This window comes from Platichthys flesus, chromosome 14 (genome assembly GCF_949316205.1).
Source record: "Platichthys flesus chromosome 14, fPlaFle2.1, whole genome shotgun sequence".
Lineage (NCBI taxonomy): Eukaryota > Metazoa > Chordata > Actinopteri > Pleuronectiformes > Pleuronectidae > Platichthys > Platichthys flesus.
Genome location: NC_084958.1, coordinates 22,207,577 through 22,233,172, shown reverse-complemented (window position 1 = coordinate 22,233,172; position 25,596 = coordinate 22,207,577). Strand labels below are relative to the sequence as shown.

At 43.2% G+C, this 25,596-nt stretch overlaps 2 protein-coding genes across 3 annotated transcripts; one reads left to right on the top strand and one right to left on the bottom strand.

Annotated features, from left to right (window-relative positions):
- Positions 1–250: 250 nt before the first annotated feature.
- LOC133968798 (arylsulfatase I-like) lies at positions 251–10,538 on the bottom strand. Its single transcript, XM_062405007.1, has 11 exons — positions 10,348–10,538; positions 8,174–8,372; positions 7,056–7,195; positions 6,803–6,952; positions 5,048–5,122; positions 4,796–4,970; positions 3,702–3,938; positions 3,349–3,495; positions 2,595–2,742; positions 1,890–2,482; positions 251–1,688 (listed from the first exon to the last, which is right to left on the bottom strand). The coding sequence occupies exons 2-11, from the start codon at positions 8,354–8,356 to the stop codon at positions 1,263–1,265; spliced, it is 2,274 nt and encodes a 757-aa protein (XP_062260991.1). The 5' UTR covers positions 8,357–8,372; positions 10,348–10,538; the 3' UTR covers positions 251–1,262.
- Positions 10,539–13,420: 2,882 nt separating this feature from the next.
- LOC133968566 (ABC transporter F family member 4-like) lies at positions 13,421–22,402 on the top strand. Of its 2 annotated transcripts, none has more exons than XM_062404686.1 (15): positions 13,421–13,643; positions 14,670–14,725; positions 15,264–15,430; positions 15,551–15,645; positions 16,606–16,722; positions 17,388–17,504; positions 17,715–17,805; positions 18,434–18,498; positions 18,630–18,717; positions 19,038–19,670; positions 19,762–19,906; positions 20,157–20,476; positions 20,622–20,683; positions 20,839–20,883; positions 21,333–22,402. In XM_062404686.1, the coding sequence occupies exons 1-14, from the start codon at positions 13,548–13,550 to the stop codon at positions 20,875–20,877; spliced, it is 2,091 nt and encodes a 696-aa protein (XP_062260670.1). In that variant the 5' UTR covers positions 13,421–13,547; the 3' UTR covers positions 20,878–20,883; positions 21,333–22,402. The 2 variants fall into 2 exon arrangements, with proteins under 2 accessions (XP_062260670.1, XP_062260669.1); XM_062404685.1 differs by having other exon boundaries at positions 19,035–19,670.
- Positions 22,403–25,596: the final 3,194 nt, after the last annotated feature.

Below are 25,596 nucleotides of genomic sequence, written 5' to 3'. Positions count from 1 at the left end.
AGATGTTGCTCAGGAAGCTTCAACCTTTTTGAACCTGTTTCTGGAATGTGGGAGGTTGAATTGGAAAAAATAAAAATCATTACAGTCTTTACATCTGTGGCTCAGTGCACTTGTTTGTCAGCAGAATAACTTGAAAACTACAAAACCTCTTTTATTGAAACTTGGTGGAAGACAGGGACATTCTGGTTCAGTGTGTTTTCACTGGACCGAAGAGATTATTTAAGGAAAAGTAAAAACAGAGCAGTCACAGTTTTATTTACCTGTTGGTTTATTTCACTGGGTTCAGACATCTTCGGATAATCTCTTAGAACAATTCAAAACCTCAGTGACTCAACTTGACCCTTAAAACTCTTTGAATTTCAAAATCTAAATATTACTTTACATAAAATGTGATATATACGTTCAAATGGCAGTTTCTGCTGTTCACAGTGGGACGTGTGGAGATCAAAGGTCAGAAAGATGCTCATCACCAACGATACATTCAAACAACCACAGGATCTGAAGGCCTGTGTCACACATAGAAAACCATCACATTATAATAACTGAAAATCCAAAGTAGAAAAACATCTGAAACCACTGGAAATAAAGTGAAAACATGGAAAATGTATAAACTACTCTGTGATGTTTTCTTGTTCATGACAAAAGAAAAAACAACATAGTGATTTAACATCATCAGGATCATGCACTGTCACTATGAACATCTGGATTTGTGGATCTATGGAACTTACAGTAAACATCAACTCACAATATCCCTTTAATGATTCTTTCTGTTTCACACATTTTAATCGTTTACAGTGTAAATTTACATTTTACAATCGCACAAAGTCGGTTCTTGTTTCAAGAACTCTGTCAGTTTATGAACAATATAATTGAAATGTAAAAAAAAAAATCTCAGATAAGATATTCCACGATAACATCTGGATTCTACTTGACGGCTCCTCAAAGTGAAGCCAAATCATCTGGATCGCCTCCTGGTGGCCGGCTGCGGTAAAAGTCATACAACTGATGGCTACAACAAGTTGTTCCACTTCAGTCCACCAGGTGGCGGTGATGCAGCTGCGCCCGTATCCTGGGAGTCTTTGATTCACTTTTAGGAAAGTGAGAACATGCGGATCAGCCATCTTTGTTTATAGTCAATGATTTTCCTACATTTAAATGACATTATTTAGAGATAAAGTTCTTGAAAGACGTCGACTGAATGCAGCAGAATAAACGAGACAAAAAGTTCAAAGTGCTGAAGTCACGTTCCTGTCGGGGGGGGCTCAGATCCGGTTGAACGTCATCCCGGTGTTCAGTTTCAGGAAGAAGGACTTCAGCTTGCACAGCCGGCACCTCTTCTTCTTCTTCTTCTTCTTGCTGCTGCTCTTCCCTTTCTTGTAAACCCCCTGATACTTCCCCTCCTCTTCCTCCTCTTCGTCCACCCAGGGCACCCAGGCGCCGCCGTGCTGACTGGGGTTTGCTCGAGGGTCGTCGGGCGGGAAGTAAACCGGCACGGCGGTCTGGTTGTAGTGGGCGAGCCGAGCCAGCAGCTGTTGGACCACATCTGGCCTCTGGTCCGCCACGTCCTGCCGCTCGTACGGGTCGCCGGTGATGTTGAACAGCCAGATGTTTTTGTGGGTGGAGGATTTGTGGAGGGACGGGAAGGTGCGTTCGAGGTTCCACCAGCGACCAGGGAGGGCGGGGAGAACCTGAGGAGGAGAACGGGTTGAAACAGATGAATAAAAGAATCCTGTCCTATCGCCACGTTAAAGAATCAAATCTCCTGGATCTGCCCGTTTATCAGAAATGTAAATCTGTTGAATTGTTTTAGCGTAATCCTGCCGCCTGACACAAATAACAGAGTAACGCAAATGAAAACACAACCTCCTGATTATGAACCTGTCAGATACCTGAGGCGGGACCCAGTCTCCGTGACCCGGGTCTCCCGTCAGCAGCTTCCAGTCTCCGACCCTGATGGCAGCCTGGACCGACAAGTCCCACACGGTCTGCCAGGGCTCAGGGTCGAGCTGGAGCGTTGTGTGGGAGGTGGGGGGGGACGTCCCAGAGTGGGACTCGTTCAGGTGCTGGGACCCCGTCCTCCTGGACCTGGACTTGAAATGTAATTTGAGCTGAGTCTTGGATTTAGTCTGAAATGAACCCGAGTTGTGCTTCTGGGATGTGAAGTCCAGATGAGGTCTGGACTTCAGTGTTAAAGGAGGCTGGACACGAGGCTGAGACTTGGGGTCAGATGTTCCTGACGCGGGAGGAAAGCGAGCGGAGCGGGACTTGAACCTGTGATCGGACTGATGCTGAGCGTAGACTTTGGACGGAGGTTTAGGTTTAAGTTTCTTTTTTAGGACTGGTTTAACTTTCAGTTTGGACTTTGGTTTCTTTGTGCTCTTGAGCTTGAACGCTGACTTCTGCTTCGGTCGCATCTTCAGAATCTTCTTCTTCTTCTTCTTCTTCTTCAGCTTCTTGAATGGCCGACCTTTCGATGAGCCTCCTGACAAATCAGAGAAATCACAAATGAGACAAAGAGTAATCCCTTCATTGGCTCTACCTTCCATTCATCCCTTCTTTATATGGTTCTTTCCCTTTGGTACCGTGTCAGTCACCTGAGTCTCCGTCGGTGTCGTCGTCCCACTTCATGGTTTGAGCCGGCGCTCTGTGCAGCGGGTCGATGTTGTGAAGGATCTCCTGACGAGGCGACTCCTTCCCCTCACTGATGGTCGACCACACGTCGAAACCGTCCAGGCCTCGACTCTGAGAACGAGACATGAAGGAAATGGTTCGGGTCAGACTCGAGCTACAGGAGCCTCCTCAGGGTTTAATCAGATCTGTGTAACCACGACAGTCGGGCTCATCTGCGTTTGAACATCGAGCCAACAAAGCTTTTTGGAAGCTGCACTGATTTGCCAATGAAATAAAACACAAAGTCACAAAAGGTCAGGAGCAGATTTATCTGTTTTACAGTAGCATTGTCACCTGAAGTTTAATAGACTGAATCTATGTGAAGAAAAAGTAGAGCCAAAGTGTCTCTATTGCCCCCTAATGGTGGGCTCCAGTAGTCCTCATCAAACCTGCCTCCTCCATGTTAATGGATGGGACATGGACCAAACTAAAGCGATTCATATCTGGGATATTTTGGCTTCCTGTTTGGCTCGTGGCAGGAAGTGTAACATCGTCCATCTTTCTTTACAGCCTCTGGTTTTACAGCATCCGATCTTTATCTCTATCAGCCGTCCCTGACGAGGTCGGCTTGTCAACATCTGGGACTTCAAACCATGAAAACACTGAGACGGTAAAAAGAGACGCAGCAAAGATCCAACACAAACACGTTGTTATCAGGTTGTGTTGAGCTTCACTGACCTGGCTGATGTTTCCTCCAGCCAGACCCACCAGGGTGGGGAACCAGTCGGTGATGTGGAGCAGAGCTTTGGAGACTCGTCTCCTGCGTCTCAGCAGAGGACTGTGCACGAAGGCCACGCCGCGGACCCCCCCCTCCCAGTACGTGCCCTGAAGACACAAATACAACCACGTACATAACACTTGAATAAGGAAGATAACTGTTTTTGCGGAAAGATAAGTGAACTTTAAAAAAACATTCCACTATATTGAGAACAACTAATCGGCGTCTCTGCCATTCGCCACAACTTGGCTTCTCAATTTATCTCTAAATTATTCAAACTGTGGCTCGAACCCAGTCGTTCATGTGAAGTCACCTTGCGGCCCCTCAGTGGCCAGTTGCTGCCTCCTGTGAACGGCTGGGCCCCGTTGTCCGTGGAGTAGATGATGACGCTGTTCTTGTAGTAGCCGTACTTCCTGAGGGCGTAGGTGAGGTTCCGGACCGACTCGTCCACCGTGGACACCATGGCGGCGTATTTCCTCCTGGCCACGTCGGCCATGTCCCTGTAGGGGTAGATGTAGGACTTCGGAGGCTGGAGGGGGGTGTGGACGGCCTGGAGGGAAACACAACATTCAATAAAAATGTTCAGGACCCCAGCGTGGTTTTAAAAGAAAATTAACTTTGACAAAGGGATTTTTTAGTGTTTCCTCGACCTCCTTGATTCAGTTATTGATTTCCTAGCTTCTCGTTTCCCAGAATGCCCCTGCACTCACTCCCTCCCCCCGACACACGAGTAAATCAAACACAACAGCTCTTTGTTTTTCTTCTCCTCATGATGACATCATCTAGATTTTCTTTACCCCCCCTCAAGATCCCAAATCTTCTAATCAAACGCACTCAGCTGCCATAAAAACAAAACCCTTACTAAACAGCCCTCTCTCTCTCTCTTGTGAGGTGAAACACTTCTGACATCAGGTTACATCTTCTGGGAGGTTTGTTTTTAATGAGTTCTGGTTCAGATGATCCAGTTTCTAAATAAGTTCCTGATGCTAAACTGTGTTCTTCCAACTTCTGCAACTTCTCAGAATCAAGACACAAACTGACGCAGCATCGAAACACATCAGCCTGAATCGCGTTTGACCTATTTTCTGAATTTATTACAGAATAATACAAATATCTCATCGTATAATTGGGGAAAGTAGAATTACAGCCCTGCGACTGTTTCAATCCAGGTGTTCCCGACATTATTCCCAATAACATGAGGTCACTGGGACTTTCCATCTAATCAGTGAAAATTTGACTCTGGTAGAAATTGAAGAAATTTGCTAGAGGCTTGTTTTACGAGCCCAACCTGACCTCGACCTTTAACCTTCAAAATCTAACCAGTTCCTCCCCGGGTCCAAATTAATGTTTTGTCTTCTAAGGATGAAGTTATTACATTTCTGATCCAATCAAACGTCTGGGTGATACCTGCAGGCTGAGCAGCAGGAAGAGCGGCCTGCCCGCCGGGTCGTGGCTCTCCAGGATCTTCCGGGCTCTCTGTGTGAACAGCGTGGTGGAGTACTTCCCCTCGTGACCCCAGGCCACGCCCTCGTCCTCGTGGAGGTCGTAGCCGCACAGGCCCGGGCCGTCGCACGACCCGTAACTGGAGGCCGGTGGAGAAATGTGAGTTACTGTCAACAGTTTATTCCCAATCGGAGAGTATTCCCACTCGTAAAGTACCTGTAGTAATCCACGCTTCCTGTTAAAGAACCGAAGAAGCTGTCGAAACCCTTTCTGGTCGGCAGACACGCTTTCCTGGAGGAGAAGTGGAAGATGGAGGAAAGTGAGCGTTGGATTTCCATCGTGTTGTTTTACAGCAGAACTTTACAGAAGTGTTAAAGGTTCCCTGCGGAGTTTCACAGTAAAATGTGTCCTTAGAAAAGCAATGGATACTTTTTAGTCTTTTAATCTGCAGCCTCTGTACGTCGGTGTTAGTTCGATAAGCTTCTCCTCCTTCCTGTGTTTCTTGGCTCGTGACGGTCGGTGATCATCGGGAGAAAGTGAAATCGTTTGCAGCTGCAGAACAGAACCGTGTCCTCGTGCCTACAAACAAACCAGTGGAGTCCTGCTCCGCGTCCTGAGTCAGTCATGGATCCTGGTTTAAATCAGACCTGTTTCTGGGACTGATATTTACGGGGGTGTGTAATCTGCTGCAGATCCAAATAAAAATCTGGATCCAGTGAATTTAAATCTGGTTTTATTGGGGAACTGTTGAGTCTTGGTGGAGGAATTTACTCGACTTACTGTCCTTCTACCTTTAAATATTTACCTCCTGTGTTTTCTTTACTTCACAAAGCAGCATTAGGTTCCTGGAAGCTGCTGTAGAAATCCAAATATATAAGTTATTAAGTTATTAGTAGTAGCAGTATTACGGTGCTACTAGCAGCTGAACGTGTAGAAAGAACTAAATGAATACTGTGGTTTAGCTCTTTCTCTTTATTACCTGCTATGTAACAGAGCTGCTTCATGGAGCTCTGCTTGTTTTGATTGGACTTTAACACTCGTGTGCAGCTTTTCTGACAGAATTACAATAAATGAGATTATTTATGATCATAAGAGTCTTTTGCTGGATGTGCACATGAAGATATTTATTACTTGGCTGAGCTGCCACACGGCTGAGAAGGTATAGAGACACCACATGTTCTGAGGGCTGGATTCTGGACACGCTGTTCTTTTTCTAACACAGTGAGAGTTATCGATTCCTCCGGAGGTTCATGTGACACAGGAGGACTTTTACTTTGTTAATCCTGTGTCACATAAACAGCAGAAGTTATCACCTGACGATTAACATGTTTGTAAAAACATCTGCAGCTCCGGCAGTAAAAGTTCTGCATAGTTGCAACATCCCACCTGTGAGACTGTGATAACAGGGTTCAAGACCCAGAATGAACCTGAGATGTAGACAAACACACACACACACACACACACACACACAACCCCCCCCCCCTTCACCTTCCTTAAATCAGATTAACACAACTCAGATTTTCTCTTTCCACTGTTCACACACACACGTGTTCCTGTCGCTCTGTGTGTGAACATCCAAGTTCAACACCATGAACGTCTCAGAGGAGAGGGCGTCTGAACGTGTGCAGTTGTCCACATGTTTGAACAATTACCCCCCCACCCTTCCTTTCACCCCACCGTCATGTGTGGCCGCTCAGTTCGACTATAAATACTTTTGCCTTCACGTGCGGACACACAACTCATCAGACACACTCGTTATTTTTTTTAGGTAACAGCAAAACTTATTTTTAGGAAATAAATTAAAAATATTTCATGATGTTCTTTTCATTAGATCTTCCAGACAAGTTTCCAACGTAAATAGCTGGAACTCCCAGGAATGTGTTGATATATTAAGTGTTTGAGTAAATGATAAATGATAAATGATCGATGCAGATTATAATAATCCATGAGTAGCACCGGCTCAGTCCTCACCTGTAGAAGCCCAGGTGCCACTTGCCGACCATGTGTGTGGTGTAGCCGGCCTCCCGGAGCCGCTCGGGCAGCGTGTCCATGGTCGAGGGCAGACAGCTCGGCTGGCTGGGCCTGATGATGGAGTGCTGCAGTCCCGTGTGGATCTGATACCTGAACACAACAGGACCGGTTAATGCTCAGCTGGGATCCACTGGTTCACTGCTCTCTGGTCAACGTCCCCAGTGTTCCCAGCAGGCCATAAGAGAGTCGGTACCTGCCCGTGAGGAGCTGGCTGCGTGACGGCGTGCAGATGGGCTGGACGTAGTAGTTCTCCAGCGTCACTCCCTCCGCCGCCAGTTTGTCCAGAGTGGGCGTCTTGATGGTGGGGTTGTGGTAGCCGATGTCATTGAAGCCCTGTCACCGAGTCACAAACACACTCAGGAGGTCAGTGACGTGTTTTATTGTTTATTATATTTACATCAACGTTTACATCCCTCAATGGTTTTCACTGGATAATTCTGATTATGTCCTTTATGTGCAGGAGCTGAACTCTACAGCTTTATATCAGTGACCAGGAGAACAAACAACCCTTCTGAGGAGGAGGAGGAGGAGGAGGAGGAGGAATGGGAGGAATGGGAGGAATGGGAGCAGGAGCAGGAGAAAGAGGACCAGGAGGAGGAGGAGGAGGAGGAGGAGGAGGAGGAGGAATGGGAGGAATGGGAGGAATGGGAGCAGGAGCAGGAGAAGGAGGAGGAGGAGGAGGAGGAGGAGGAGGAGGAATGGGAGGAATGGGAGGAATGGGAGGAATGGGAGCAGGAGCAGGAGAAAGAGGACCAGGAGGAGGAGGAGGAGGGGGAGGAGGAGGAGGAGGAGGAGGAGGAGGAGGAGGAGGAATGGGAGGAATGGGAGGAATGGGAGGAATGGGAGCAGGAGCAGGAGAAAGAGGACCAGGAGGAGGAGGAGGAGGAGGAGGAATGGGAGGAATGGGAGGAATGGGAGCAGGAGCAGGAGAAAGAGGACCAGGAGGAGGAGGAGGAGGAGGAGGAGGAGGAGGAGGAGGAGGAGGAGGAGGAATGGGAGGAATGGGAGCAGGAGCAGGAGAAAGAGGACCAGGAGGAGGAGGAGGAGGAGGACAATGACGAGGAGGAGGACGAGGAGGAACAGTAAGAGTAAGAGTAAGAGTAAGAGGAAGAGGAAGAGGCGGAGGAGGAGGAGGAGGACGAGGAGGAGGAGGACCAGGAGGACCAGGAGGATCAGGAGCAGGAGCAGGAGAAAGAGGACCAGGAGAAGGAAGAGGAGGAAAAAAGTTTTGGTAACCTACCGTCTACATTTGTAATTATGAAAACACACTCATGCTGGCTCTGACACACACACACTCACTCAGACACACACCTGGTCGTCTGTGAGGATGAAGATGATGTGCGGCTGCTTCTTCTTCTTCTGCTCCGGTTCTGTCTCGTTGTTCTGAGTGTGTCCGTCCTCCTGGTTCTGGGTGCTGGGTCTGGACCGCTGGGCACTGAGGCCGTCCAGGGTGAAGAGGACCATCAGAGCCAGAGCAGCCGCAGCAGTCTGCATCTTTACCACAGCCGCCCTGCAGGGACAACACAAATATAAAACACACAACAATACAACGAGGAACGTCGACAAACCGCGGAACTGCAGCTAAAAAATGTTCGAGTCGGCACAAAGTCCCACACGCGTGCGATCGCTGCCGGAGAAACTGAACCTCATAAAACCACATTGAGACGGAGCTGCCAACTGGGCTGCAACTGGGATCTGAAACACATTCATCTCATCGAGAGCTGGAACTCAGAGGAAGATGTTTTTAACTGTTAGCCATCTTTGAAACTGGATATGACAAATAAAACATGATGGGAATGTGTGTAGAGCTCAAACTGGGATTGAGCAGGAGGCAGGACACGGGGGGGAACTACACTTTGACCATTAGATGTGTGTGTATGATAAAGAATCATATATAACACATTGTGCAGTATTAATAAAACACCTTATTACTCTTTGAATCAGACAGATTTCAAATTAAGAGACTGATCAAGATGCTATTTTCTGGAAACAATGCAATTGAGTTAGTTAATTATATTAGTACTTAAGTGTGAAGTGTATATATAGTTTAAAGTTTACTTAAGTATGATTTAAGGTACCTATCAAGGAAAACTTACACTGGATTTTTGAGGCCAATGTGGATTTTTATTATTAACTAATGTTCTTTATATTCAAAATAAATGCAGGTTGTTAGTTTTTGGCTCCATTCTGAGTTGTATTGTTTCTGGGCAGAGGACCAGGGGAGATTATTTCTGCTTTATATTCCGTCACAAATAAGAAACATAAACCAGACTCACCACGTCTGTGATATGGACTGGTAAAATCCTAACCATCTATCGGTCGTCTTCCAAATTCCTTCTACCCCTTTTTGCTTTTGAATAAACATTTAGATAAAGTCGGTTTAGATTTTCAATTTACAGGAATCAGACGAAAAGCAAACAAAAACTAAATCTGATCCCAGACGATGTTTTCAATAAACTTTAAATCAATTGTTTGTGATGAGTCACCGACATCAGTTACATGAAACTCAACACAACAACACAACGTGACCGACGTGTGCGAGTGTGAAGTGAATCTGAACGTGAAGCTTCTCACGTTGGATTCTCTCTCTGTGGTTTTTATTCAGTCAGAGTTCGATGAGCAGCTTCGTGTTCCGGGAACAGATGTTTAAAAAGTGGGACGTGTTTATAAACTTTATAAACTTTAGATCCGAGAGGACGATGTGGACTTTATCTGTGAAGACTGAGTGAACGCAGCTGTTTCCCAGTTAGTGCTGATGACTGGACTGGTGTCTCATCTTGTGAGACACTGGGGGTCATGGTAGCGGCTTAGGACACACATCCTTCCCTGCATGTGTGTGTCTGTGTGAGTGTGTGTCATGTTGTCGGGACCTAATTCCTACAGACACATTATGAGGACTTGTCTTCCTTCAGTCCACATAGTGTGAATCATTGAGTTTAAAGGAGACATGTTTCCAGGTTAGGTTTAAGTTATAAGCTTAGATTAAGGCGAAGTTTACATTAGGTTCCAGTTAAAGTTAGGTTAGTTGAGTTTAGTGTGTGTGTGTGTGTGTGTGTGTGTGTGTGTGTATATATGTGTGTGTGTGTGTGTGTGTGTGTGTGTGTGTGTGTGTGTGTGTGTGTGTGTGTGTGTGTGTGTGTGTGTGTTTGTGGTGTCCAGGTATTGCTCATGTTGTGGGGACCTACATCTGTTTACACTCGCACATTATTGTTTTCCTAATAAGGACAAAAACCTGTATAAGGTAGCTCATGACATTTGATGTGTGTGTCTCTGGGTGTGTGTGTGTGTCTCTATTTGTGTGTGTGTGTGTGTGTGTGTATCTGCAGTGTGTTAGATTCTCTACATGCACAGACTCGCTCACACATTTTGTTTCGCTTCCTGAATCAACTTGAAAATGAACCGAACCTTCGTCCTGATATGAAATCAGATTTATCTGTAATCAGCTCAGATGAGTTATATTACAGATTCAGGCCTTCGATCAATACCTCGGTGCAGGATCGATGGGAGTGAACGGCTCTCCTCCTCCTCCTCCTCTTCCTCCTCTTCCTCACCACTTCATTCTTCCTCCTCTCGTCCCTCGAGGTCTTTGTTCAGGGACTTTCGGGTGAAGTTTGCAGGAGACGCCGCATGTCCTCCGGTTTCCACAGTTTCCACAGATCCTTCTTCCTCCGGAGCGTCTCGGTGAGAGAGAGAGAGACAGAGACAGAGAGCGAGAGAGAGAGAGAGAGAGAGAGAGAGAGAGAGAGGGGCATCCACACGAGGAGACTTCTGCTCTGCGCCTTCAGAATAAAACACATCAGCGCCAAATCCAGGCACTTTACCCACCTTCAATATTATAGAGAAACCAAACAGTGCTCACAATTCACATACACACTTATATCTATGAAACATATATTAAAGGTTCAGTGTGTAGGATTCAGCGACATCTAGTGGTGAAGTGTCATGTTGCAGCTGAACGACCCCCCCCCCCCCCCTTTGAACAGGAGGGAGAACCTGTGGGAGCTTCAGTCGTTACAAAACTCAAAAGATGTTTAGTTTGTCCAGTTTGACCGACTGTAGATAACATGGCGGCCTCCGTAGAGATGACCCGTTCCTGATGTAAATATAAAGTATTTATATATTAAGTAATAACAAATATAAATGGGACCATTCTAGGGTTAAAAAACCCACAATTTGTACAAATTAGAATGAAACAAACGAGTGAAAAGATCATTACAATTATTGTATTTTCAATTTCTGCCATCAAGTTCCAACAGTAAACATTTTTGTGTTGGAACGTGTATAAATGAAAAGACTCATAAACTAACAGTCCTGCTCCTTATTGGTTGGAAATAATTTGAAGACTTTATCAATGAATAATGAATGAAGGGAAATCAATGGGAAAACAAAGTTGTAATAATTTTTCTATTAAATTTCTGATTTTGGCATTAAATATTCAGTCCTTCACAGCTGTTTATATCAATAATTCTTAATAGCATTATATCGTGTATAATTAATGAGCATTTCCACATTAGGGCCAATTATCATGATTAATTGATGAGCAGATTAACCAATGATAAATCAACTAAGCTTTTGTTAGAACTGACCATTGAGCCGAGGAGCCAATGATCAAAAGTAATAGTGATAAATAACAAAAATACACAACTCTAATAGTGTATATTCTGACTTTAAGTTAACAAACGTATAACCTTTGAAATAAATTTAATTTAAGACTTGAAAGGAATTTAATTCAAAGCATTGAAAAACCTTTAATTTTCACAGAAACAAAAAGTATTTTCTTTGGATACAATTGGACCAGTCTGGACACTTTTATTTTGAAGGCCAAAGTACTAAACTTCCGCTGTTCTTGCTTCTTTTCATGCAACTTGAAAACGGTGAACGCTTCAGGTCGTTAAAGAAAGTCCATGTTGTGAATTTGTGTCTCTGCTGATTATTGTCATCATCCCGGTTGTGGTTGTGAGACCGTGTGAAGAGCATCAGGTGACCCGGGAGCTGTGACCTCAGGCCGGGCTGATATGAGGCCGAGCAGGAGACTGGTTCTCCAGACAACCAGGAACCAGTGTCTTCACTGGACACATGTCAAACTGCATCAAGTCCCAAATATCATCTGCAGGAGACAGGAAACACTTCTCATTAATTAGGAAATAAAAGCCCAAGTTATCCCTCCTGGGAATGCAGCAGTAAAAGGTTAATTAGGATGAAGATGAAGATGAAGATGAAGATGAGCATGTTCTTTAGAAATCTATTAAACTTTATTCATACAACACCTATCAGCAGCTTACTGGAGGTCAAAATGCTTCATAAATGACTGATGAGCCAAAACTAACACAAAACGATCAAATATGCTGAAGATAGTGTGAAATAGATTTAAAAAGCTGTAAGAACAATTTAAACAATTACAGGAGGCGAAATGGAATTTTATTTATAATATAGATGCACTTAAAATGGTGAATAAACTAAAAATAAACCACACTTCTTTCTATAATCACCCTCGATGTTGTTTAAGTGCACATTTAAAACTCTCTTTGATTAATCACTTTTTTTAAAGATACTGGAGCAAAACACTTTTTATACTTTTACTTATTATAACTATGTTTTCATGTGTAGATGATTACAGTTGCCTCTCGGTCAGAACTCCACAAAGGCTACAAAAGTACAAAATGAATGTCATCAGTCCGTGCCTTTATTTTGAAGGCTATGAGCAGAGGACCTAATTAAGATGATGGAGGAATGGGTGAACTGGTGGAATGTGACTGGCAGACGTTATTCAAAACACCTCGACGTAAATTAGGCAGAAAGAATGAAGGAAGTCTTGTCTCAGTGAAAAGACTCCAGTGTCCAACACAGTCTTTGACTCTAAAGTCCAGTTTGTCTCTTCTGACTTCTGGTTCCAGGCAGCGGTGACTCGTCCTCTGTCCCAGAAAGACTCCAGGTCTCATTCCAAGTTTCCAGCCAAGTGGTGAAAGAGGTTGTGTGAGATTTATCAGCAGCTTATTCACGAGAGAGTGTCGCCAGACATTATCGTGGAGGAGAAACATCTGCTCACCCGCACTTTATATACACACAACTTCAGCTCTTCAATGCTCTTAATTCCTCTATTTAAACTAAGTCAAGGGTCCAGGCTCTTAATGGTTATTATTAGAGTTCCTAAGATTGATTAATGGAGCGTTTAATAAATTTAATTAATTCTACAGTCAAAATATGGTTTAATAATTTGAAATTGTAATGAGTAAGGTAACAAATTCATTTATTTTATATTTTAATAGGTAATAAAAAGTAAATATTAATGAAATATCATTGCATTATGTAATAAATATGGGACTACAAAAAATAATAACTGGAATTTATAAATCTACTTGAAAATACATGTGGAACGGACAAACATAATATTCTTGTATATCTTGAAGACTTTATTAAACTTAATATTAAATCTAAAGTTGGTTTTAGGTCCACTTTACTTTTCAAAGTTAAATCTCAGAAGAGACTTCCGGCATCACAGCTTCCGCTCGGGCAAGAGCACTCGGGCTCCCATGATGCATTGCAAGGGGGGCGGGTGAAGCTCACACATGTGCAGCCAGGATAACGAGCATGTACTGAAGCGAGAGTAACTGGTCAATAATAACCCGCTGGTCCACCGTGTCTGTACGCGTCTGTGAGCGTCTGTGAGTCGGTCCGGTCGGTGAACATGGAGGACGAAGCGCTGCTGGGTCTGATCTACCAGCACCTGAAGGTGAACGGCTTCAAGAAAGCGGCCAAAGTGCTGGAGAAACACGTCGCTGAGGTAAGAAGGTTCGATTCCCCCACGTTTTCATGTGAAATCTGCAGAACCGACGCTGCTGATCCACGTTCGGTCCGATTCTCCTGCATGTGTCTGTCTGAATCCAGGGCGAAGCTGTGCAGGTTATATAAGACGTTAAATATACATGAGATTAAAGTGTGTGTCTGTTTTTGTGTGTGTCTGTGTGAGTCTGTGAGTGTGTGTCTGTGTGTGAGTGTGTGTTGGGCCCTCCTGCTGGAAAAGAACATGATGTTTCAGAAGCTGCTCGGTTGTGTCAACACTCCTGCAGCTGCTCACAAACACTCGGTTCAAAACCTCATTCACTTTTTAAACCTTTTAATGATCACAGCTGTGTATTATTACCCACGTGGACCGGAACTGTATCGATTAATCGACTAATCAATTAATTCTGGATCAGACAATTACTCGGGTATAATTGTATTAATCAAATAATCTGTTAGTAGTTTGAACTAAATGTTAGTTTGTGAATAAGGAGAATTTGATGACTTGCGTTTTAGTTAATTGTTGTTCTGATGTTCTAGAGACATGATGTACGTTAGTGACAGAGTAATAAACGATAAATACTTATTAGTCACAAGGCAAACACACACACACTCTTGTATAATCTCTTACGACTTCTCTTTACAAATCAGTTGTAAAGTTATTATTATGAAGTATTAGGGCCACCTGAAATCAATCATAATTTAATTTCTGACCAACCAGAGGAAGCTTCTCTCACCATGTGACCGTCTCTGATCCATCTGGACTCGGCTGTTGTTACTTTTCTTCGGTTGCATGGATTCATATCCGGGATCATGTGGCATCAAAGTGATTCTGAACCTCAGGAAATTAGCTTTTCCCTTCTCGGCTCTGTCATAGTTGAGTCGTCCGGCCACTTCATGAAAACGTGGTTAAAATGAGGCTTCAAGAGGAATTTGGTTGGAAACGCTGACAGAATAAACTCGTGATCGTGTTTTAATGGTTTCATTGTGTTTATGATTGTGTATTTGTTTGTGTGTGTGTGTGTAGGTGGAATCTTCAGAGCAAAACTCCAACCTGCGCGATATCTACACAGGCTGGGTGAAGTAAGTCAGAAATGTCTTTTAGCCTTTTCACAATCACTGAGTTATAAAGGAACTTTTATTAATCTGTGAAGAAATGAAGTAAAACCAAATCACAATTTATTAAAACTAACGAAGAGAAGAAATAAACATTGAATTTTAAAAGCTAAACTAAAGACAACACCAAACTTTTGACTTAATTTGCAGCCGCGTTGTTGACATGACTAATAAGAGTAATAAGATTTACCAAAAGAACAGAAAACCTCTTTGAGGAACATCTATTTCATGTGAGCTTTAATTATTCAGTCTGGTCCCTGTCTGTTAACATGGAGGAGGCAGGGTTTATAACATATACTGCAGCGAGCCACCAGGGGGCGATCAAGGTAACCCTAACCCATCTTAAGACTCGGGTAGAGAAACGACTTTAAGGAGTTAAACCAAATTAAAACATCATTAAATATAAAAGAGTTTTAAAAATCTGTTATCTTATCTGTTTCCAAACTAAATGACGAATAAAACAAATGTGTGTGTTGTGTGTGTTGTGTGTGTTTGTGTTGTGTAGACTGTGCTCTTTAGCCCAAGATGCTAAACAAGAGACAGAAGATGCGACCACTCTGAAGAAGAAGAGCATTAAAGCAGAACCTGCCGTCATCGAAGAGGAAGAGGGCGCCGACGCCAAACTCTCCAACGGCGCAGAGGAAAATCATGTTGATTCAAAGCCTCCACCTGGTAAAACTATATATTTATATACATATTAACATTTAGTGGAAGAACCTCATGATCTTTATAACTGCAGATAAAGATTTAGGGAACATTTCAGAGTCTAATCTCAAACGTCTCGTCCTTCAGAGCCCGTGTCGAATGGCGTGGAGTCGTCCGGTTCAGAGGGGAAAGACGATGAAGAGGAGGAGGACAAGGAGGAGGAGGAGTCAGCAGAACCAGAGGTGAGCAGGGACGAGCGCCTCAGACATGACACTTTGACGTTGATTAATCTGGAAAGGTTCAGTGATCCGAGGGGGAGCCACACCCGAGTCCGTGCGCTTGAACGCAGCTCAAACACCGGAATCGACATTAATCTCCTCTTCGTCATTAATCTCCTCTTCATCATTGACCTGAGGACGTCCAGCTCAGCACGACTTCAGCTTCACAACAAAATATATCTACAGGAAACTCAGGGAAAAGAAATCTGACGGCAAAATGTTAAAAACTAAACTGACACGATTTGACCTAGAGTGAAACGACAGGAAACTAATGTCATCATGATCTCACACACACACACAACACAACACACACAGACAGACACACACAACACACAGACATAACTCTTGTCCAGTCACTGAGATAATGTCCTGATAGATTAACAGTAGCTGCAGTGTTGTTTTATGCTCGTGAGATACACACACATTACATGTCAGCTTCGTGCGTGCGTGTGTGTGTCTGTGTTGTGTGTGTGTCTTTGTGTGAGAGAATATCAAAGTCTCGTCTCTGTTCTTTATATTTGCTCAGTGATGCAGTGGATGATGCTGTTTGGACAGAAACTGTGTGTGACAGACAGATAATCTTCTGAGACTTTGTGTGCGTGTCTGTGTGTGTGCGTGTCTGTGCGTGTGTGTGTGTGTGTTCGTGTGAATGCGTGTGTGTGCTCTCTGTATTACTCATGCTGTGGGGACAGACTCTGTTTCCCTCGTCACATTGTGGGGACTCGTCTTCCTCATGGAGACAAAAAGCAGCTCTCCATAAAATAAATCATTGAGTTTTAATGTGAAAAGTTAATGAGGCTGTTTCCTGTTAATCACTGTGGCTTCCTGTCGTCTTCTAATTGGCTCCAACACAGTTTCATGATGATCTGAGTTATTTTGTTCCACCTCTCATAACATCAGTCTGTTCCTGTGTGTGCTCCTCAGGCGGCTGCAGATGAAACTTGTGTCCCGGCCGCTAACGGCTCCTCTGAGTCCCAGGAAGCTGCCGCGGACCAGACGGGGGATGGAGCTCCGGCCTCGGGCGACGATGAGCCCAAGCAGGTTGGTGACCTGAGGCTGAATCTGGAGAATGTGGTCGTGCAACTTTCCCTTTTTCACTTTTCAGTAACATCTCCTCCGGCACATAACAAACCCTCTGATTGGTCGCTCTCATCACCAAATGGTTTCTCCCATCTGTTCGTTGTGTTTTCACCGAACTGACGGAGGAGAAACGAGCTGAGCTGCTGATTGGTTCTCATCACGGCTCATAGAACCAGGAGAAGCTGTTGGTTCTTCTGCTGAGTCCACGTTTCCTCAGCTCAGATGTTTGAAATGTGTTTATTCAGTGTGTTGTTCTTCTAACACACACACACACACTCTCAGTTCAGCTGTCAGGGGGCAATTAGTGCTTCTGTGTCTTGCTCACGGACACGGGGGATTGAACCACAGGAGGGTGGACGACCCGCTCTCCCTCCTGAGCCACGGGAACCTGTTTTGGAGTAAACGTTATCAGACCTGTGGTTTGCAGGAAAGAAGATGTTTGACACAATTATCTGTCAGATTAATTTGTAAATATCGATTTGTCCACCACAACTTTTTAATAACGGCCATGAAACTTTCCCAAAACTTCACTGATCGAGTTAAACTTTTCAGCGTCTCACAGATTAAGTTTCATAAACGACTTTCAGGCTCAATGTTTGGTTGTGTGTCCTCCTCTCCGTCATCAGGAGTCAGAAGCCGCCGCAGACGAAACCCCCGAGTCCGAGGAGAAAGCTGTCAGTCAAACAGAGGCCACACCTCCCTGCGCTCAGGAGGAGGAGCATGAGGAAGACGATGCCGTGAAGGTGCAGTGTTGGATCTCATTGATCTTATTTGTTTGGAGCACAGAACCCACTTCCTGTTCCTTTTCAGGTCCAAACAGTTTAAGTAATAATTGACAAAACTGCAACTCAGAAAAAAAGATCAAACCAGATAAAGTCAATGAAATAGGAGTTAATCAGAATGAAGAAGAATCTCTGGCGTCGCTGTCGTTGACCTCATGATTCTTCACGCAGGCGTCCGGCGAGGCCGAGCCCACCAGCTCTGACCCGGCAGCCGAGGAGACCAATGACGAGCCGGCGGAAAGCGAAGCCCCGCCCCCTGCAGGTAAGAACAACCAATAGCTGTTTGACTAGGGGGCGTCACCTGTGGAGTCGCCTCTGTCTGTTTCTCACTGAGCCGAGAAACATCACGAGCTGTTGTGAAGACACCGAGCGGCTCTGATGTCTCCTTCATCACAGAGGCTGGTTTTTAAAATGATGATCTGCTGCTGCACCAACAGGAAAGTCAGGAGAAGTTTGAGGACTCTGACTAAAAACAGTTTTTTATTGCTGGATTATGTTGAAGCAGTTGTTGGGACGGTTACATTGTTAAATAGTTTGACAAGTTAAAAGGTAAAAAAGTTCCCAGATGTGGATTCAGATCAGAGCAATAAAATAAATCAGTTCTCTGAAGGTGAACGATAACAAAAGGTTAACTAGATTTATTTTAAATGACTTTAAACAAACCAGTGAAAACTCAAGAGGTAAATCAAATATTCATACGATGGAAACATGTTCTTGTTCTCAAATAGTATGTTTAAATACAACTCATTTTGTTTCATCACTATTGTTACTGTACTGTAATAGTTTGAGGTTTTTATGCAGTTTATCTCTCAATAAATACTTTTGGTCTCTTAACAAGCTACAGAAGAGTTCAGAAGATATGATGCCAGCTGTGTTTCCATCTTTTCTAGAACCTGAAAATGAAGCTGAAAATCCAAAAGAGGACGAGACAGTCGAGGAAGAGGAGAAATTCGAGGTAAAAAAAAAACGTCTTTGTTTTAAAAGGACTTGTTTTAGGGGCTGGATAAGAATAACGTCATAAAATATTTCCAGGTGTAGAGAGAAGATGAGAATCTAAATAAAAGTTCATGTGTTTTGTTTCCTCAGGAGCTCACAGCCGACCTGAAGCCTGAGAACCAGGAGGAGACGTCGGCAGCTCCTGGTGACGCCGCTGAACTTCCTGTTGCTGAAGCTGGTAACAGAGATTTTAACTGAATTATCGTCATATTTAAAACATGTTGTAAACCTACGTCTTCTACTTTCAAAGGTCTTTTCAGATCGATTCAAGATTTTCAGAAAACACTAAATATTTTCTTTTTCTTGAAATATAACTTATTTTAGTTTTAATCATTAAATTGAGACTTTATTCTCAATCTCTTTTTTGCCCCCATCTCTATCAGATTTAATACTTATCTTACTTATTAAGCAATTTGTCTCTTTATTTTGACTTTGACTTTCTTCTTTTCCGTTATTGTGACTTGTCCTTTATTTCCTCGTGTCCTGTTCTCTCAGCAGCAGACGACTGCATCGTCCTCAACATTCAGGTCGAAGACGCTGAAGCAGCCGAGCAAGAAACAGGCCCAGAAATAAAAACTCCCAAGAAGAAGAGGAAGAAGAGTCAAAAGGAAACACTGAGCACAGACACGTCCGCCTCCGAAACAGTCAGCGACAGTCCTCTCTCCACCAGGTCGGCCAAAAAGAAGAAGCTAAACAAAAAGAAGGAGGAGGAGGAGAAGCCGGAGGTGGTGGAGGAGGTGGAAGAGGTGGAAGCTGAGGAGGAGGTGGTGGAGAAGCTGGAGGAGGTGGTGGAGGTGGAGGAGGAGGCACCTCAGGTAACTTCTGAGAAGAAGAAGGCTAAGAAGAGGAAAAGGGAGAAGGACCAAGTGGAGGAGGAAAGCGTGGAAACTCCCGTCGCTCCGTTGGAAAACAAAATGAAAAAGAAAAAGAAGATTGTAAAAGAGGTGGAGGAGGAGGAGGGAGGAGGAGAAGAGGTGGAGGATCCTGTGACTCCAGCAGATTCAACGGAGAAGAAAAAGAAGAAGAAGAAGAAGAGGACTAAAAAGGCCAAAGGACAGAAGGAGGTGGGGCAGTCTGACGAATCAGCAGCAGGGGGCGACAAAGACTCAGAAAAGGAACTGGATACAACAGGTAAATAAAATCTGTCTATTGAATCTACCTGAAGCAGCTTTCACAACTTTAAACTTCAGCCTAACGATTTGTACGTTTTCTCTTCTTCCAGCTGAAGGAAACTCGTCTCTGCTCTCGTCCTCAAAGAAGAAGCAGCGGCTGAGGAAGAAGCTGAGTCTGAAGAAGAGGCTGAGGCTGCACAAGCAGGAGGAGAAGAGTAACAAGAAGAAGAAGAAGAAGACCACACCCGGGGAGAAGTCTGTAAACTTTAGTTCTCTTATGTTGAATGTTTTTTTAGGTACTTGAGATTTTAACTGTTAGCGTGGAGAATTGAAGAGATTTTTTATGAGATGATGTTTTGCTTCATGTTTTTTAACTTTGAAAGTGAGAAATATTGTTTATTTTTTAATGGTGAAGAACTTTTACACATATTTGAACAATTTCTATTCAGGTACTTTTACCTTTTGCATTAAAAACTGGTCAAATTATAACATCTTGTTCTCACAGAGGAATCCAAGAACCAGCAGAGGAGACACCTCAGCCCAAACCAACCAAAAAGCCCAAACGTGCCGCACCCCAGGACCAGAGCACCCCGAGGAAGATCACCAAGCAAGAAGAGAACTCATCCAAGGAAAACAAACCTCCAAAGATGAAGAAGCAGAAGAAGGGAAAGATGGTGGACACGGATGAGAGCGGCGTGGTGATCGACCTGACCGCCGAGGGTCTCGACTCGTCAGTGTGCTCGAGCGAAGGGACGAAGAAGAAGAAGAGGAAGAAGATGGAGGTCGACCAGGTCGAGAGAACTCCCGTCTCTGCAAAGAAGAAGAGTAAGAGACTGGTTGGTTGTTAGTAGTTAGTTGTGTTAATTGAACAAATAATAATAATAATAATAATAATTTGAAGAATTCAACAAACTGAGCTGCAGCAGAAACGAAACCTTCTGCCTGATGTTCACGTGTTGATGTTTTACAGAGAAGAACGGACTGAAGCAGAAAGTGGAGATGGAAGCTTCTCCAGAAGCACCTGCTTCCACGGTACGACACACACACACACACACACACACTAACAACACTGACAACGCATATTATGAATTCCACTTTACAAACTGACGAACGACAAAAGCTTATACACAAAATAATTTGCCAGCAGAAGACCTTGTGCGTCACAAATATTTTTTCCATATTTCCAGAAAAAGAAATCCAACAAAAAGAAGATCCTCGCTGATTAAATCTGGGTAAGTGGATAGAACTCAAGGTTTTTATTTAAAGTTGTTTCCCACTCAGACTCAAAGTTAAACTGATTGGATTTCAAAGGTCGAAGGTCAGGTTGTGTTATAAGAAAAATGTTGAATTTAATTGATGCTTTATTTCTTCCCCTCTGTTGCATTGTCACATTTCAGATCAGTTTTAATTGGCGTTGCTCTGCAGTCACAGTCTGTTATTAATAACATGTTATTAATAACATGTTATCCCTGCTTGATCTGACTCGAGAGCTGATGATCTCGGGTCATCTCACCTACAATTTAAAAACCGTTCCCTTCAGCTAACGCGGTTTCCTCAGGGACGGATGCAAATTAAGAAAATAAAAGTACAACATGTCGACAGCCTCAGAAGCGTCGCTGTTCACTCGAGGTGACGTGTTGTGTTCGAGTGACGACTAACGAGCTCCGTGTTTGGTCCCCAGCGGCTCCTCGATGTGAGCGGAGGGACGATGATTGGACCTGAAGACAATCTGCAGAACGCCGGTGCCTTTCCTCCTGATGCTTCAGCCTCAGATCAGAGGATTCTCTCTCACACGCAGGAAACATCAATGTTTTTCAGTCAAGTTTGACTTTATTATTTCTCCCAAACTGTGAAAACTACACAAACTCTCATGTAACTCAGATCTGTATCGAATAATTAACAGGTATAATAATAAGAACGAGATTTAAAATGCAGCCCGACTCGAACTACCTTCGACAGATGTTTGTATTATTGAAGTGACTCTGTGTAGAAGTTACTGTTCTCAGACCCGATGCCACAGAATGACTTCTGGAGTTTCTCCGGAGTTTCAGACGCGTTCACGACAACACAGAAACCTCCGGAGCGTTCAGGTGGAGGTCTTTGTGTTCGGAGCCGTCTCCTCATCCTGGGACTTTTGGTTTGTTTTGTTTTATTTTGCGTCTTCAGATATTCTGCTGAGTTGTTACGAGGCCAGAGAAAGTCCGGAGTCTCTCTCTGGACGTTCAGTGTTTTGTCTGAATGCATCTGTTGTGTATCTTTGAATCTTCATCTCTCTCTCACAATGAGAAACTCGACCCGCTGCTGCTCTCCTGCTGTGACGCTTGTGACCGACGAGCTTTGTGATGGTTTTCGGGAACAAGCTGTGAAACTCTCCCGTTTGATCAAATAAGCTCCTGAGGATTGTGAACAGTAGATAAGTTGATATACATTTTTTTTTCTGTAGGGACTTCAGTTTCATTGTGACACTAAACTTCCGTTTCGTGTGTTCAAGCAGTCAACAAAAGCTGTGAGTTATGATTTTTTTTGTAGGGACATTATTTGTTTACATTGTTGTTTTCACCGTGAACTCTTAAACTATGGACCTGATTCAAATGCTGTGTTTAGAAGTGGAATTACCAGATTAACAGATTCTAGTTTTCTCCTCCTGATGAACTTGTTTTATACTGTTAGTCTTTTTCTGTTTGAGCCGGAGAGGTCAACTACCTACGTCTGACTTGTACTAAAAAATAAAAGTGTGTCGAACAAAGCCAACTGACGACTCTGACATTTAATTGAAACTTACTGTACCATCACTTCTTCTCTACAACCGCCTCGAGAGAAACTTTTTTAATTTGGCACAAATGTTCACTTCAGCTCACAGATGAATTGATCAGATTTGAATGGTCAAAGGTCACGGTGATCTCGATCAAGTCTGGAAAAAGAAATGTATGCAGATTGAAAGGAGGCATATGACTCACGACTATTAAAATGTATTTAATGCCTGTAATACCATAATAATATGTAGCAGAGGACAATGCTTTAAATTTTAGCAGCAAAGAAATGAACTTGAGTTACTTGGAGATTCAGAAACTGAGGAAAGTCGTGATAGATCTTGTCTTTTTATCTTCATCACGTCTTGTGTAACAGTAAAGTGAGACAGTTATATAAACAGCACCAAGTTGAGGTGAAGCAGTTAAAAGAATAAAAGTTCACGATCATCATGAAGCAAATCTCTCCACAGACAGAAAGTCCAGCATGATTTCTGATTGACTCCCTGATGGTGGAACACAGGATGTTCTTGGCTGTGATTATATATAATTACAGAACTGATGCAGCAGCAGTTATGTGACAAAAATGACATCAGGGGCATATTTCCATTTCTTTTACTGAGAGAATTTTTACTTTGGAAAGTTTTATTCACTTGTTCCAGCCTCTCAAACTTAAAACAGGTAATTTAACATCGCCTCCGGTTTTTAGAAGATGTTTGGAATCTTTGAGACCAAAGAGTTTGTTGAATATATTTGGTCAAAGCAAAGTTAAAAGCTTTGCATCAATTAAACAAACATAAATATGAAAAGGTTTTTTAAATGACTGAAACTGGTGGAGATCTAATAAAGGATTGACAGGAATATTATTTCCAAATTCATTTTCTCTATAAAAAAATCCTCATCAACAAATCCACGTGTCTTGTTTTGTTCGACCAGAAGCTCGTAACACAGAGAAGTTAAATTTAACTGCACTGACGGCTCCGGGGACAAATCTGTGGTTCTTGGCTCTCGCTAAATATTTCTTCATTTTTGCATAAAAGCTGTGACTGAAGTGATTCATCAGTTTCCAGATTCTTATTTATTATAACGAGTTTTAGGCTGCACAAGAATCTGCTGAAACTTTCATACACACAAACTAGAAACTAACACAACACAAAAACCTCCAGGGACTCAAGTTGTAGCTTAATGAAAAGCTACAGATATAAACTTGGTTATTCCATGTGTACAAAGTAAAAAGATGAATTTACTTTCAGAATATTGTAACTTCTTTCTCATGAATATACAACTTTTGTCTCTTGGTATAAAACCTTTATTCTTGTAATATTACAAATTCATTAAAATAGTATCCTGAGGTGATACTCCTCAATAAAATGAAGCTCAACCTGGATTTGACCAACTATGCAGAATCTAAAAATCTTTCTCCTCATTTATCTTTTCCTATGAATCACACTCACATTTCTCTGAACCATAGCTGCTCATGAGAAATTGCGATAAATGTGATAAATTCCTTTTAGAATCAGATTTAAAAGCAGTGACAATTAAACTGAGCTTTAATAACGAGTCCATCGTGTTCCGCTCAGAGGAGCTCGAGGCTGATTACGGCTCAAAGAGAGATCAAAGCCATCAGATCCATGGAGGAGCTGTGAAGTCACATGTGAACCTGAAAGGACCGTTCGCTTCCAATCATCTCATCGCGTCCGCTCGAATATTCACTCAACTTTTAATACATGAGACGTGCAAAGCCCAGAAGGTCAAGCCTGCGCTGAAACAATTAGCAGTAATGTCTGCACACACACACACACACACACAGACACACACACGTGACGCTCAGCCATGCTAACCTCCAGCAGCAGCAGCACGTTCAGACACACACACGTGATGCTCAGGCATGCTAACCTCCAGCAGCAGCAGCACGTTCAGCTCATCTAGAAGCCGAGCGGGTCGCGGGCCCGTCGGAGCGAAACCGAGCACAAACAACATCAGAGCTGGAATAACTGGAGGCAAATTAAAGCTCATTTCACGCTGCTGCGGTTTGTGACGCCGCTCAGAAACAGCTATCTGTCAACATTAGCCCGGACGCTCAGATGCACATCGCACCTGTCAATCAAAGGCCCTGAATCCCTCCGACCGCTGATCAGCAACATGATGCTAACGAGCGGTTCCAGGCGTCCAAGCAATTTGAGTTCTGTCTTTGTTTGTGCTGAGCTGCATCGATCACGCTTTTTAAGTTTTTAATATGTTTTAATTTATAATGTGTCTCCAGCTAACGAAGGAGGAATCTTAGTAACGATCAATTAACCACATGATTAGCGTTTTCCTCCAAAGTCCATGAAACAACTTCATGAAAAACATTTAAACAGGATTTTAACTCAGTAACCCAAATGGAGAATTCAGGAATTCAACTTTAGACATGTCACAGTTCAGTTTAATGTATTAATGGATAAAAGGTTGAGGTCAAACTGAAATTATCTTTAGATCATCTTTTTTTTGTCTTTTTGCACTTTTAATTTTCTTAAAAGTGTTTTAAACCATTTAAAAATAAGCAGTTCATAGTTTAAGATAAGATAAGGATAGATACAACCAAAAGAAATAAGTTGCAATATAGACGCAAGGAAATATAAGAAATAGAAAACAGAAATAATAAAGTGTACACAGAATCCACTGATCTAGAAGCAGGAAGATGCACAAACATTTCAGTATTTATACATTTACATTTATTCCTTTTCCACGACGTTAGCAGGGTTATATGTTTTACGGCAGGGAGCAGTGTTAGTGTGCGTTGTGTGTGTATGTGTGTGTGATTGTGTGTGTGTGGTGTGTCTGTCCCAGGGATTTGTTGGTCCTGCTGAATGAGTTTGCAACATGTCATTAAAGCAGCCATCCAGGGAGGAGCAGTCCGTCTGTCACGTCCGTGCAGCTGCTCTGAGATCAGCTCTCTCTCTGCCTCCGTCTGCATCTGTCTGTGTTCGTCTTCTGTCTGTCTCTCTCCAGTCGTGTTTACTACTAACGCTTCTAACTAATGCCTTGTTGTCAACTCGTGAAAATATCAATGTGACTAAAAAACACACAATGGATGAATCTGGGGAAACATTAAAAATAAAATCAATTTCTCTGCCTTTCCAGGACTTTTATTGTTGTAAATTAAAAAGACACATCAAACACGTTAACATAGGTTGACTCACGTTTGAGCTCTTGTTT